This window comes from Callorhinus ursinus, unplaced genomic scaffold, assembly GCF_003265705.2.
Source record: "Callorhinus ursinus isolate GAN/ISIS: 27379988/994484 unplaced genomic scaffold, GSC_fseal_2.0 scaffold29, whole genome shotgun sequence".
NCBI lineage: Eukaryota > Metazoa > Chordata > Mammalia > Carnivora > Otariidae > Callorhinus > Callorhinus ursinus.
In genome coordinates this window covers 13,535,651-13,551,237 of record NW_027397091.1, presented here as the reverse complement: position 1 = coordinate 13,551,237, position 15,587 = coordinate 13,535,651, and the positions used below count along the sequence as shown (strand labels likewise).

General features: G+C 40.4%; 1 protein-coding gene across 1 annotated transcript in view; it reads left to right on the top strand.

Moving 5' to 3' along the window:
* KIF16B (kinesin family member 16B) overlaps positions 1-15,587 on the top strand; it is a 312,760-nt gene that overhangs the window by 140,175 nt on the left and 156,998 nt on the right. The window contains exons 13-15 of the mRNA XM_025876849.2: positions 12,070-12,189; positions 13,083-13,134; positions 15,013-15,150. Of these exons, the coding sequence (XP_025732634.1) occupies positions 12,070-12,189; positions 13,083-13,134; positions 15,013-15,150 (310 nt within the window). The remainder of the gene's footprint in view (positions 1-12,069; positions 12,190-13,082; positions 13,135-15,012; positions 15,151-15,587) is intronic.

The window sequence follows — 15,587 nt, the reverse complement described above, 5'->3', positions numbered from 1 at the left end:
GCCGAACCAACTGAGCCACCCAGGCGCCCGACATTGGATTTTGATAGGAAATGCACTGAATTTGTATAGCACTTTAGGTATAATGGACATTTTAACAATATTCTTCCAGTCCATGAACACGGAATATCTTTCCATTTATTTGTGTTGTGTTCAGTTTCTTTCATCAGTGTCGTACAGTTTTCTGTGTATAGGCTTTTCATCTCTGTGGTTAAATTTATTCCTAGGTGTTTTTTTATTTTTTGATATAATTGTAAGTAGGATTGTTTTCTTAATTTCTCTTTCTGGTAGTTATTAGTTTATATACGTGAAACTGATTTTTGTGTATTGATTTTGTATCCTGCAATTTTACTGAATTTGTTTATTAGTTCTAACAGTATTTTGGTGATGTCTTTAGGGTTGTCTCTATATATTAGCATGTCCTCTGCAAATAGAGAAAGTTTTACTTCTTCCTTTCTGATTTGGACACCTTTTATTTATTTTCTTGTCGAATTTCTCTGCTTATGATTTCTACTATGTTGAATAAAAGTGGCAAGAGTGGGTGTCCTTGTCTTGTTCCTGATTTTATAGGAAAAACTTTTAGTCTTTCACCATTGAGTATGATATTAGCTGTGGGCAGATTTTCCTTATTGAAGGCTTTTGGAGAAATAGTCTCTGGGCTTTCATTTTTGGATGATGAAAGTTTGTCATTTAGAGTTCAATTTTCATAACATTATATAATGTACATTAAAAATACAAGAAGATGATAGCCTTGGAGATATACTTAACATTAAGTAAAATATGTTTTAAATAAAATAAATTGAGATACATTATGTTTTAAAAATTTTACATGAAAATATGTCCCTTTATTATTTAAAAATTTTTTTATTACATGTACTATTTTGATTACAAGTGTGTTTATTATAGAAAATTTATAACGTAGGGGTGCCTGCGTGGCTCAGTCAGTTAAGTCTTCCAATGTATCGTCAGAAGATCATTAGCAGCCTAACCTTACGTCACTTACCTCGCATCATCTCATCACTTAGGCATTTTATCACCTCATATCATCACAAGAAGAAGTGTGAGTGCAGTACAATAAGATATTTTTAGAAAGACCACATTTATATAACTTGTACTACAGTATGTTGTTATAATTGTTCTGGTTTATTATTGTTAACTCTTACTGTGCCTATTTCATAAATTAAACTTTATCACAGTTACAGGTGTATAGGGAAAAACATAGTATACATAGGGTTCAGTACTACCTGTGGTTTCAGGCACCCACGGGGGTCTTGGAATGTATCCCCCGTAGATTGGGGGGGGGAACTACTGTACATTGCCCACAGAGAGAAGGCAACCTCTGTTACTCATGATGTTGATACAGAGGCATGTCAGTTTTCTGCGGCACTGCATGTCATTTACCTGCATGCTGTGCTGAGTTATTAAATGGAATGCTGGAGGAAGGACATGGAATACCTGAGTAAACACTCCAGCCTGTCAGTGTCCAGCTTGGGCCAGTGGAGTTGGACTTTGCTACAACTCTGATAGTCTGTGCAAATTCCTCATGGGCAAGAATTTTATTGGAGTAAATATTACTTGGAATAACTTTGTCCATGTACCAAGACCTTGAAATTTTGGGGTTAAACAGACATGCTAGTTGTGAATTTCAGGGTTTTTGTGTTTTTTGGATAATACTAATTATGCTAGTGGAAGGTAGCAAAGATAAGGATGTTAATGGTAGTGCTACTATCTATAATACTGATAAGTGGAGATAAGTCTGTTTAAAGATTAATAGATTTATACATAGATGTAGCTGTTACATGTTTCTATAATAGATATATCTTTACATATAACATTGATATAGATCCAGATCTAGAGACAACAAAATAGAGGTATGGCTAACGTCTGTCTGTTTTACTCATTTATTCCCAGCATAGACTAGTCCCTGGCAAGTAGCAGTTCATTAAATATTAGCTGAATAATTTGCAGAAGCAGCTAACTGGATGGTGAGGGTTACAGGTTGATAAACTATAGCACTTGGTAAATCCTCAAAGTGCAACCAGAGCAAAGGTGTCAGTCATATGGGGGAATATAGAAAATTATGGCACAATCCTGGATATGAAATACCTGGGAGCTTAAAAAAATAACCCATGCTTGGGCCCTGTGCCTGAGATGCTCATTTAAAGGGACCAGTATAGGGCTCAGGCATGGTACTTTTTTAAAAACTCCTTCGGTGATCTGCTAGTCTAGTAGGAGAAAAAACAAGATGCAGATGCTAATGTCACTAGTCTGTATTTGACAGATATCTGTGTGATTAGGCTAGTTAACTGTGGTCAGTGCAGGGGAAGGGTCCACTGTGGGTCTGAGTAGGCCATAAATGTTTCCCAGGGTGAGGGGAGAGATGGGTTAGGAGTCAGATAGAGGAAGGGACTGCAAGGCTCTCCCAAGCAGACATTACTGAGCAAAGGCTGGGAGGTGGGTATGAGCGTGACATTTTCTGTGGGTAAGAAACAAGAGTAAGCCAGCTTTCCAAGACCAAAGCTTAAGGCAGATGTCAGAATGAAGCTTTCTAGGTTACAACATGCCATTGAAAGTGACTCTTTCACTTACCTGTGTTCAAGTTTGTATTATAGGAAATGCCCTTGTAGAGCCATCTAGTGAACCCTTCTGAGTATTTTGGGCTTCCATTTAGGTAAAATATACTAAAGTACTTGTGATCACAAGATCCTGCTCTACTTAAAAAGTCTAGTTAAATATTAATGTGGGGAAATTTGCTCTTGCATATTTTCACATGTAATTTCTTTAATTGGTATTATGTATTTTGCATAATTTAAATACCAACATCTGGGTGATTTGCTCAGCCAGCAGAGGACTGTTTCATCAGAAAGATCTACACAGCATCGTCTCTGAACTGCCTGCCAAGAGTTAGCTGTTTGGCATTTAAATAAAGAATGTTTTCTGCAGTGGGAAGTGTAGTGGAAATTGAACTGCCCCAAGAGCTTCTGTTCATTAAAAGCACAATATTAATTCCATTTACTGTTAGGGGCCGACTGCCGGTAATGCCAGAAAGTGTAGGTTTGTTAGCACCATTGGGTAGGTGGTGGCTAGATTCTTCTCTTCCCATTTCTGCCCTATGAGTCTGGGACTGTTCACCATCTGTTCTAAATGTGTTTCTTTTGACTATAGGTACTATTGTTTCAAAGTCCTGTAAGAAGCAAGGCTTCTGCATTCCTACCTTAACTTTTATGATGTAATAGATGCCAGTTTGCTGTCAACATCATGATGTTTGGTAGAGATGTGTTGTTGCACACTTCTTAAATCATTTATGATGATAGTTTTTTAGACTCAGACCTTCACATTTAAGCAAGATTCCCTTATAAGCTTGACTTATTCTGGCCATTTTTTGGGCATATTTTTATATATTATTTCATCGAATTTTAAAGACAATTTTATGAAGATTATTATCCCCATTTGACATATGAGAAAACCAAACACTATGCTAGATCAGTGGTTTTCAAAATGTTGACTATGTACTGTTTTTGTGTCTTTTTTTTTTTATTCTGGCCATTTTTAAGTATTCTTTTGATGTCCAAGAGCTTTTGCCTAGCAAGGAGCGTAAAAAAAGGACTGATGAAAGACAGTCTCAGCTCCAGGATCAGAGATCATGATACTCTTAAATAGTTTGGCACTCACGGACCCCATCCTGATCTCTCTTTCTCTGAGCCTGACTTGTTGTCCTAGACCCACTGTTGCTTTCTGGAGGGAAGACGCACAATAAATGTAATTTTGGGAGCCTTGAGTGCTCTGAAAATAGTAAGCTGGGTAGAGTGATAAAATATGTGCCTGGAGTAGGGGAATGGGGTTGAGTAGGACATAAGCTTTATCTGAGTGGGGACCTTCTCCACCTGACTCACTGGTGTCTTGCTTTTGAGCAAGCAGGCAGCATGTGTGATAAGAGCTGATTGACAAGAAGGGGCCAAGCCACAAAGATGTTGGAGAACTTCCCAGGCAGAGGGAACAGCAGGTATAGAGGCCCTGCAGTGGGAATAAGGAGGCCATTATGGCTGGAGTATTCGAAGTTAAGTGGGGAGTGGAGAGGGATGTGGTTGGACAGGTGCATAGGGCCCAGATGAAGTGAGATGTGGGGGTCATTTTATTCTAAATGCATGGGAAACCATTGTAGGGTTTTACACATGACTTCTTGCAGTTTTGAAAAGGTGGCTCTGGCTGTCATATGCAGAATAGTTTGTAGGGTGGCAAGAGAGGAAACAGAAGGACCAATTGGGGGACGTCAGAGACTTCAGGTAGGATATGGTGGTAGTCAGACCAGATCAGTAGTAGCTATGGAGATGGGAAATTGTGGATGATTCACTTTGTTGTGCAGGTAGAGCTGATGGACCAATGATGGTCTAGCTAGGGGATTTGAGGCAAAGAGAAGGACCAAGGGTGGTTTCTAGCTTGACCCACTTGATTCTTCCTTTCTTTTTCAAGTCATAGATTCCTAATTCTGCCTTCCCACCTGAACCTCCTCCTTCCTGGAGCTTCATTCTGATTAAGGCTGATTACCAGTGCTGCTTTGATTCTAGTCTGTGGTATCTGCCAGACCTTTTCAGTTATGGTAGATTTCCAGTCCTTCATTAACTTCTACAGACTGTTCTTTCCCATGCACGTGTGTGTGTGTAAATCAGATTCTGATTCAAAAACCATAATTAGTAGGGCTCTTACAAGAAGGATTACATGTTACCAATAGCTTTGTTAGGGTCATAGAACATGCTATTAGCCAGCAAATACTATTTTTATTCACTTTTCTCTCACATGCTCACTGGGAACACAGCAAAAGTAAAAAGTTATTTCCTGGAGGAACGTGAAGATTCCCCTTTTCATCAGAGCTTACTCAGGCTGCATGATCAAAGTGTGAAGGAAGACAGGATGATAGTTGAGGCAGTTGACAAGTACAACTTCACTGATTTCCTGGTAATCTTGGCAACTGTTTCCTTTCTCTGTTAGATGGACAGATTTCTTTCTATGTGTGGAAGAATGTATAAGAAATAGTAGCTTCTGGGTGAATGTCAGCTTGTGGTGTACTTTCAGGATTTCAGAGCTCATTAGTTTGTGTTGCCAATGACTCTATGATTTTTACATTATACCAGAAATGTAAATTGTGAACACTTGTCAGTCAAATTGGTGAGTGATTTTTAACTAAAGTCACCAGTATCCGCTTGCTGAGCTGTCTGCAAAGTCTTACTAGTAAATGTCAGGATTTTTTTTCCTGGCAATAAAAATCTTTGGGGTATTTATCAGATTTTTGCAACTCTTGCAAACTCTCCAGTTTCCTTATTTCTCATTAAGAAGAATCCGTAGAAGAGTTGAGAAGGATGTCTTAAGGTCAGTCCGTCTAAATTGATTGTCATGGAGTGCGTCTTCCTCTATAGTGTCACCCAAGTTGTCCCTTCCTTTCTAGTCCCGCCTCCCTTTTTTAAGTCTTCCTGCACATCCTTGCCAAATTCATCTTCTGAAGTATCAACCGGTTCCTATTTTCAAAATTCTCAATGGCTTCCCAGTTTCTGAATCAAATAATGACCCATCTGCCTGGCTTTCCAGTCCATTTTTTCCAGGTTTAGCTGTTAAACTGGATTTCCAGGGGTCCCTTGTGTAGACACCCATGTTTTCTACTTCCATGTCCTTACTCAAGAAGCCCCCTAAACCTGGAGTACCCCTTATTTTCTTCCTTTTTGTAGCCTGCCAAAATCCTAGTCTTTAAAGAGGCATTTGGAGATGACATCACAGTTTCAAAGATATGAGGAAATAATAAGCAAAGCAAGCATCCCATGCTGTGGCAGAAATACCTCCAAGACTCACTAATAGGAAGCAGATGACAGTCATGAGCTGGCTGCCGAGGAAAAGGAAAGGTTGTGACAAAATGTGTTCCTAAGTCTGCACATCAGAAGCTGAATCAGTGAGGGCTCCGAAAACCCTCCCTGACACCTTCCAACTTGGGAAGATAGAAACCGATTTTCCTGTTCTTATTTGAGGGACCATAGAAGTGGCTGATGGTGGCAACTGGGAGGATGTGAAGAGCAGAGCTGATTCTCTTTGTAAGTGAAGGCCTGGTGAAGCAATGAGTCTGAGAGCAGTCTCCCCTATAGGAGTGGAATCTCTTCTCAAGCAGGAGGAAGGAACTCAGTAGAGGATATTTCATACCTTTGTTGAGAGAGGGCAGAGCCCTGGCATTCAAACAGAGACTTTAGGGTGCTCCGGTTGAGATGTGGCTGTCTGTCATTACATCTGGCTAGAGAAAAGTGGATAGAACGCAGACTACTTAGTCTTTGACCTTCACAAGATCACAGAGATGGCAGGACGAGAGTCAAGGAGTTGCCCATCATGTGTTAGAGCATACAGATTTTCTGGATACCTAAGTATACACAAGATGTAAGAGAAAAGTAGGGTAATTATATAAACATGATTGTAGTGAGGGATGGGTAGACAGGTGAACAGACAGACAAAAAGAAAAAAAAAAGGAATATGGCATGCAAAAGACAAAGGTCCACATTTAGATGAAAACATACCTCAAGGCATAGAAGGGAATTCTTTACAATTGTTTCATTCTGTGCAACAAGGTAGTGAGAAATGTGAAGTCAATAAATAAAACAAGATGATAATAAAAAGCAGAATGAGGTAAGGGGGAAAAAAGGGAGATTGCAGACCTAGAGAAAGATTTTTGAGGTCCAAAACAACATCCAGTTCAGGATTAATAAATGAAATTAGAAATACCAAGGGAAAGAATAGATGCCATTGAAATCAAATTACTAAAAGAGTAAAGGCTTTAATAATCTCAGTGAACAGAAATGAAATAATCAAGATATTAAGTACTCAGAAGCTAAAAGATAAGACAAAGACAGTGTAATATAAGGATAATTGGTATCCCTGTCGTAGACAGTCAGCAAATGAAACAAAATGTAGTAGAAAACAAGGCAATTTTCCTGAAATGAAAAAATAAAAGAACTGGGTCTGCAGGTTAGTATCAGATTCCAAGAAAATTTGGAGTACAGAAGGTTCAATACTGAAATCTATCTTCATTAAACTATTGAATTTCAGAGATAAAGGAAGAGTTCTTCAGACCCTCTGGGCAGAAAACCAGATTGTCTGCTATGGACTAAAAGTCAGTCTAACTTCCTGTGTTCTTAGAGCAGCATTCAGTTTCTGAAGATAGCGGAGCCATGTCTTCAGCATTCTGAGGCAAAGGAAGTATGACCTCACTGTGGCCCAAATTGACAAGAGCTGAGATGTCATTCAGGTGTGAGGGCAGGAGGCAGGTATTTCCAAACATGTACAAACTCGACTAGCAGTGCTTAAAATCAAAACACATACGAAAAATACATATATGCAGTGCTGTCAAACCTCTAAAAATGCTTTATACGTTTTAGGATATTTTTAGGAAATATTTCTTGTAGTGAAGGAACATTTGGTTGAAATTCAACAAATGCTTTTCAGTTCCTTTTCCTTTTATTAAGTTCACATAAAATCACATGCAGTTTTTTTAAATGAAAAAGTAGCCAGAGGATCATTTTATTTTTTATAAAAGTCTTCTTGTCTGCCTGACTTCCTCCCTCCCTCTTCACACCCACAGTGGGCATGTACTCTAGGGGGACCTTGCCATTCCCTCTTGTCTTCTGCCACGTGTTGTAGTCAAGTTGGCAGACACTAAGTGCATTTTATACATGAGGCAACTCTATAGAATTCCACTAGTTAGTGAAACACATAATTCTCCGTAGACTACATTTCCACAAAAAGATTCTGACAATTTTTGACTATCAAAAAAAAAAAAGCATTCTACTTAAAATCACTTCCTCCCTACCATGCCAGATAATCAGCACTTACTGAGTGACTACTGTTTGCCCGGTACAGCTGTGTTCACCTCACATAACATAATCAGTACGAGGAAACACAGTTTCTACTCTTGGGGAGCTCTTCATTTAGGTGGGGCAAATCCATTACCAGTTTTCCCAGTATTTCCCAAGTAAGATCCAGCTCTCAGGTAGGCTTCTCAAAAGGGAAAAATTGGTTTTTGTTGTTGATAAGTTTTTGTATTGTTTTTCAGTTATTCATTTATTCAGGAAAGCTGTTGACTTTTGTCAGAAAGTGCTAGATACTGAGGATATGGTTGTGATTAAAAGATGTAGAATCTCTGCTCGATCTGATAAACAAGTATGGTGCTTACATGGGGCACTCCCAGTGAGCCAAGCCCTTGTGTGGTCTTCTCCCCTGAAATCTGGGCAGCCCTGCCTGCAACTCACCTGAACCACTGGAATGTGCCAGAAGTGATACAGTGAGCGTCTCAGCACTGGACACATGTTTTAGGTTCAGAGACTGAAGAAAAACATATTGAACATATTATTTACAAATGTCATGAACGTAATGTTTAAAATAAGCTGATGCTGTGTTTTGACACTTTTAGTCAGGCTATAGTTTCCTTTTTATACAGATATTGATTGCCAAAAGCTTTGTTTCAATATAAAATATGAGCAGCTATATATAAATTTTACCGCTTTCTTTGGGACCCAGTGTACCTAGAGTTGCGGGAGGGATGGCCAACTCTGCTGTTAAATATTCCATCTTATCAAAGAGGTGTTTCATAAATTATGTATAACAGTAGATGCCACTCAATAAATATTTTATATGTGATAGATATTTTTGTCTGAAATTACTTTTTCACTTGAGCAATGATTTAAACCCTCGTTTTTAGTTTTATGAGGTGACACTTTTATAATACTGTGTAGTGAATGCAGCTTGAATGTCATAGAGCTTTAGAGCAGCATTAATCATAAATTCATCTGCCCCCACTCCCAATCCTAGAAAACTTTCTCTTAATTCAGGTTTTACCCATTCAGCGTATGGAAGTATGTGTGACAACATGCTGGTGTGTGTGGGGAGGGTATGGGTGGGGACAAGTAATGCTTTTGACCCAGTGGCTCCGAAGTTATGAATTTCAAATGATTTTCAAAGTCTATGAGACTTCTTTCAAGGAAGGAAAAAAAAGTGTTTTTCAGTGGTTTAAAAAAAAAAAAAGAATATAAACTAAACTGGGATGTAGTCCAAAACAATTTTTCTAGTTTGAGTGGGAGCTATTAGAATTAAAAATATTGCCTTTTTCTTGGGTTATTGTCCACTTTTATGCAGAAAGAAAATACATATGTCTCTGGACTTATAAGAACAGTCACTGTCCTTTTCACATGGACCTAGAGGCCTGGAACATTCTTTGGCAGGTGGCTACCTACCATGTGTGCAGTGCTGTCACAGTTCAGAGCCACCAGACCTTCCAGTGAAGACATTGTTTTATGAAATGGAACCATGTGATTAAATTCTCCACTCTAATATATATCTTAAAAAAAAAAAAAAGCACACACTTTCCACTTCTGCTTGAATTCTACAGGCAGGAGGAAAAGCACAAATTCTCCCAAGACCTGAGAGGTAGGAGTAGAGGCTGGTTTATTTAGAGTACTCCTTAGGCTAAGATTTGCGGGGGCCTTGTTATAGTAAATCAGGATTACTGAGGATTACTGAAGTCTCCGACCTGGAAGCCCGAGGTTCTGAGCCCTGGAATGGGAGCACGGCTGATAAGAGGAGTAATTGAAGAACAATGACATGCTTCATTTCCTTTTCTTGAATCTAAGTTATGCATTGGTCATTTTCTCTGCATATCTATTTAATGGTTGTTAAATTGCTTTCTTTCAAAAGTGGTGATTTTTATTTTATTTTTTTATTTTTTGGCATTTCATTCCATCACCCTCTTGCATGACTGTAGCTCTGTGGTGTGTGTTTGAGACTCAAATGTCTGCAGAGATGAAGACCCGGAGGGACTTCTCTCTTTCTACTGCCCTTCCCTGAACCTCTTAGGAACGCCTTTGTCTGCAAGGTTGTGAAGTTCTGAGTCCTTCACCTAGAGGATAGCATTGTTTTAATATTTAAATGACACAGAATACATTGATTCATTCCAGGAACGTAAGGCATACTGATTGTGTTTCAGGCAGTTCTCACATTAGGCGTCTAGGGCTGTGCCCTGATCAGTGTGTGCATTATAGAGGTTGGGGTGGGGAGGAGATTTGCTGGGAGTGTCTCTACCCCGAGCCTGGTTGGTAGCCTGGAACTTGCTTCCCTGTTGCTCACATCATATCTAGAATCACAGAGCATAAGGTTGTGCTCTTGGATCTGACTCAGTCTGAACTCAGCACAGCCCAACCTCAGGGCCTTCAGTTTTTGGAATTTATCTCAGACTTGTCTAGAAGCCTGATTTTAGAGCTCTTTTGTCGTGGTACAGGTGGGCCTGATGTTAAGACAAAGGCCCATGGTCCCTTGCCTGACCAGTGCTATTGACCCTCCTTCCTGCATTTCTCTGAACTTAAGTATCATTGCTTCTTGGCCTTTTGGCTAAGATCAAATGTGAACTTCAAGTATCTGTCCACTTTTTTCACTCATTTGACAAATATTGAGCAGTTACATGTGTCAGACATGAAATTAGGCACTGGGTTACATTCTAATCTGGAAAAGTAATAAGCTTATATATAACATCATATAGTGAGGGCTGAGTTGTGTGTGTGTGTGTGTGGTAATTCTTCTCAACTAGGGGTGATTTTGTTCCCCAGTGTACATTTGTCAGTATCTGGAGACCTTTTGGATGTCACAACCTTGGCAAGTTTGAGCAATAGTTAGTAGTCTCTGGACTCCTACACAGGAGTGAGCAAGAGGGGGAGAGGATAACAGGAGATTAGCAAGAGATGAGATCATGTAGAGCTTTGTAGAGGCTCACAAGGACTTGGGCTTTCATCTCTGTGAAATAGGAGGCCACAGAACGGATTCGAGCAGAGGAGCAGCCTGCCCTCACATCCCTCTGGCTGCTGAGTAGAGCACGTGCCACAGTGGGGCACCACGGGTGGTAGCCTCGATTATTGTGGGTTTCCAGGTGAAAGATGATGGTGGTTGGGGCTCAGGAGGAATGTGGTGCAGGTAGTTCGATGTTGTCAGATTGGGGGCATATTCTGAAGGGCGAGTCAACACTAAGCATGTAGGAATTAGAGAAAGAAAGGAGCAAAGTATAGCCATGATTTTTGGTCTAAACAACTAGAAGGAAGGTTGGCATTCACTCAGATGGTATGGTGTGCAGGTTTGGGAGGCAGGGGAAGTCAAGGGTTGGTTTTTTGACATATTCGCTTTGAGCTGCCTTTTTGGTATCCCCACAGAATACACTGAGGTAAATGAGCGTGTGTATGCATGAGTGTGGGGTCAAGGAAGAGGACTGTCTAGAGATTTAGATTCAAGTCATCAGTATATGGATTGCAGGTGAAGACCAGAGACAGGATGTTGTCATCAAGAGAGTGACGGTGGGTACTCTAGTCCCAAGGATGAAAGCCTGCATGGATGGGTGCAAGAGAGAGCAGGAGGGGAGGAATTGGAGAAACCACTAGTGTAGGGAAGTCTTTGGAGATGATTTTTTCCAAAGAGGCACAGGGAAATTGGTGGTAGCTGGAGGAGATGCAGGGCCAAGGGGGGTGGTTGTGGCAGGGGTTGATGGTAGGAGATCTGTGCCCACTGGTATGTAGGCAGGAATGACCTGGTAGTTAGGAGAAGTTGCTGTAGGAGACAGAGGTGTAGGTACTTCTGGGACAGGGGTCACTAATGCACAGGAAAGAGTTGCTTTTGGGAACATTCACAGTTTGACCATAGTAACTGGTGAGAAGAGCCAGCAAATCAGGAGACCTCTAGACATTAAATGAAATAAAGACTCTGAAGAGGCAGAAAGATTACTTTGTAGTCAGGTGGTCCTAGGACCTTTCCTAAGGAAGGTAAGGTTTGAGCTTGGCTTCGAAGAAGTTGTATTCATCAGGCCATAAGTTTACTTCATTTTATGTTGAGTTTTTATATGTTTCAAGTTCACTTTGCCTGCCATATGCCAGGATTCCAACATGAAGGTTTTCCATTTTTCTTGCAGCTTTTTTGATGAGAAATAAAATAGTGCTCATTTTAACACTCAAAAAAAACACCTAATAAGTTCTCTTTCCTCTGAGTAACCTTTTCCTTTTCTTTCTCTCCTAATTTCAGGAACAAACTCTAGCCCTTAGGAAAGAAGGGATTGGAGTTGTTTTGGATTCTGAACTGCCCCATTTGATTGGCATTGATGATGACCTTCTGAGTACTGGAATCATATTATATCACTTGAAGGTAGAAACTGCTTAAGTAGAACATACAATTTCGTGTTCAGTTTCCTTTTCAGACACTAGCAAAGTTTATTTAATACTCTTGAGTCTGTGAACACAGCTATTACATTAGAGAATACACTACAAATCTTTGAGCCCTTTGGGAATTTTCATCAGTTCACTGGTGTTCTGTGGAATTAGAAGTTCCCATGTTTATGGAGTTCTAAAGCTAAATGAAGATCCATTCACTTTGCCTTCCACTTTGTAGAACCAGTGAAAGGGAGGTAAGGAACAAAAAAGCAGACAGACCAAGGAAGGAAAGTTACAACCACCTGGAACTGGGATTTGCTACATGTCGTTTTCTGGTCCCTCGCGTTAATTATAAAGCATGTCTCCTGCCTGTGTTATTGGGCCTGGTCCCAAACAGGCTATTCGTGTCAAGAGAACAGAATTAACCACAAGTAGTATCAGTGGTTACCTCTGTAACCTTGACTTAGTATCCTCTCTCTGATCCATTACTTAAAATGAGAATGGTATTGCATTTGTGCTTCGCAGACTCCCATAAACTACGTCTTTAGACACGAAGAACCCCTCGCCCCTAGAGGGGAAGCTTGCCAGAAAGGATCAGGAACATCATCAGTGGGATTACCGGCATGGACAGACATTGATGCGTGCCGCAATAGGAGCCAGCCCATGATTGTGCCTTAAGCCTCAAGAGTTGTGCGGCCCTTTCCCGGACAGTGTGGGACATGGTCTCAGAGCCTCAGTGAACCCTCCCTGCACGGAGGCTGTGGCCTGCCCAGGACACTCACTGCTCAGCCCGTTGGCCACCAGCTTGCTTGGGTTCAAATGAAAAATAGAGAAACAGACCATTCCTCATGTTCTTACTAATAAGTCTTACTTGACTTTTCTTCCTAGGAAGGTCAGACATACGTTGGTAGAGAAGATGCTTCAACAGAACAAGATATTGGTGAGAATCTTTATAATTTCCTCTTCCCAGTGATTTTTAAAAAATCATTTGATGAAGGGGCGCCTGGGTGGCTCAGTTGGCTAAGCGGCTGCCTTCGGCTCGGGTCATGATCCTGGAGTCCCGGGATCGAGTCCCGCATTGGGCTCCCTGCTCGGCGGGGAGTCTGCTTCTCCCTCTGACCCTGCCCCCTCTCATGTGCTCTCTCTCTCATTCTTTCTCTCAAATAAATAAATAAAATCTTAAAAAAAAATCATTTGATGAAGAATTTTCTTTTGAATGACACTAAAGTGATTAAAAAAAAAACACCTCTTTTTCAAATACAGTATTGATCAGTATGTGCATTTCTATAATTTTGAATTCAATTCAAACAAGTGACACAGAACAATTAATTTAGTGAATTAAGTAGAACTATGAATCCCCCTGCCCCACCCTATATACATTCTGTATTCTGTCACAATTTTCAAGAGTAATTTAAATTGCAGTGGGATAGTGATGGAAAAATGCCAACAGACACAGATAAAGGCTATCAGACACTTTAACAGGAAGGATGTAGACACTTAGCTGTATAATGATGATGGAGAGTAGGAATACACACATGCATACATATGGAGGTGTGACTTCTGGGTTTCCCAAAAGTCTTTGCTGAGGCACAAAGATGACCCATGATTCAGTCTTGGAGCAGGGTGAGGTCTTGCTGAGGCACACACATGACCTGGGATTCAACCTTGGAGCAGGGTGAGGTCTTGCTAGGCTTTGAAAGTGTAACTTAGGGACCACTACGGTGGTGGTGGGTGGTCTGTGTATGTGTGTGTGACAAGGTGGGCATTGGCAGGGGAAGAATTCTGCCCTATCGGCTGTTTCTAGAATTGCTGCCGATGGTCTTGCTCTCCTGCCAAGTATAAGCTATTCATCAAGCCAAAGCTAGTGTACTTCTACGTGTTGTACTATTTGCTGCAAAACCAGGTCCCAGAAGTCCTCAGTTTCAGCTGGTCTTGAGTAGAACTAGGTGTCAGGCCTCTTCTTTGGATTGTTAAATTGTGTGTTTGACCTTTGGGGTTGCTGTAAATGATGATGAGTGGTCAGAACACATGTTTTCTGTGCACAGAAAAGTTCAGTAGTACAGCTCTGTGGGGAGCCGCAGGAGCTGTTGGATTTGTGTCTTTGAGAAACTGGCTAAGAATGGTGCCTAAAATCTTGTAGGTTTATTTGACAGGCATTCATATCTGTGCCTGGCCACTCACCAAGCAAGAATAACTCAGGATAGTCCTACAAGTTTAGGTATACTTTAGCAGCCACATACTCAGAGAGGTCAGTGGAGGTCTTGTGCTCTCAGATTTGGCAAAGGCTGTGTAAGTGTGCATCCCAGTACAGCTTCTGGAGACTTCCTTGGGCCTCCCAAGATCCATGCCAGGCCAAGGTCACCTTTGGTTTCTGCTCCTGGGGGTCAGTGTCTGTAAGTGTGGAGGTTATAATAAGTCCTTGACCCATGGCGTTCTTTTGTTGCTTCTGTTTTACTGTGACCTTTGGGTGGCTGGTGGGGGAAATTTATTCAACATCTGAGTGACACAATGGTATTCAATGAAGACAAATTGCTCAATTATTTTCTTTCTAAAGATGAGATAAGTTAGCATGCGAGAACTTATTTCCTTACACAGGTGATGTCCAGATCCTTTGAGGTAACATCAGAGGATACCTTCAGTTCTATCAGTTGATGCCACGAACTCTTGAAGTTCACTTTTCTCAATGAACATAAATGTTCACTTCACAATATTTACATGGAAGGGGTAGAGTATTCTATTATGGAAAAATACATAAAGGTTGGGAATCATTGCACTAGATAACAAAATATCATCTTTCTTTTATGTTTTTCCAACTTAGTTCTTCATGGCCTCGACTTAGAGAGTGAGCACTGCATCTTTGAAAATGTTGGGGGAACGGTGACTCTCATACCCCTGAGTGGGTCTCAGTGCTCTGTGAATGGTGTTCAGATCATGGAGGCCACACACCTAAATCAAGGTATCTGGGTTTTGGTTTTCAGAGTTCTTTGTGTGTGTCATTGCTCTAGAACAAGTTGGCTAGGTAATGGGGGCACTTGTGCATCTTAGAATTAATTGCTGATTAGTTATAAAAAAGATGAAGACACTTTGCTTCATTATGCTGTTTTCTGTTTTGCTGGAGGACTTCTTTATAATTCCAGTTGTCTTGTTGAATTAAACATATACGTAGTTGTCTTAAAAGTTACTGCTCTATGGAAATGTGACTTTAAAGGATTTTTTTTTAAGTTAAGACACCTTTTAAATGCAAAAACCTTAACACTGTGCTTGCTGTTAATAACTTTATTACCCTATTTATATTCTTTTGTGAATAGTTGTAATTATACATACAGGATCTTGTATCATATCTTTTTTTGTTCTTTTGAAATAATTTCAGTTTTATAGAAAATCTGAGGGTGT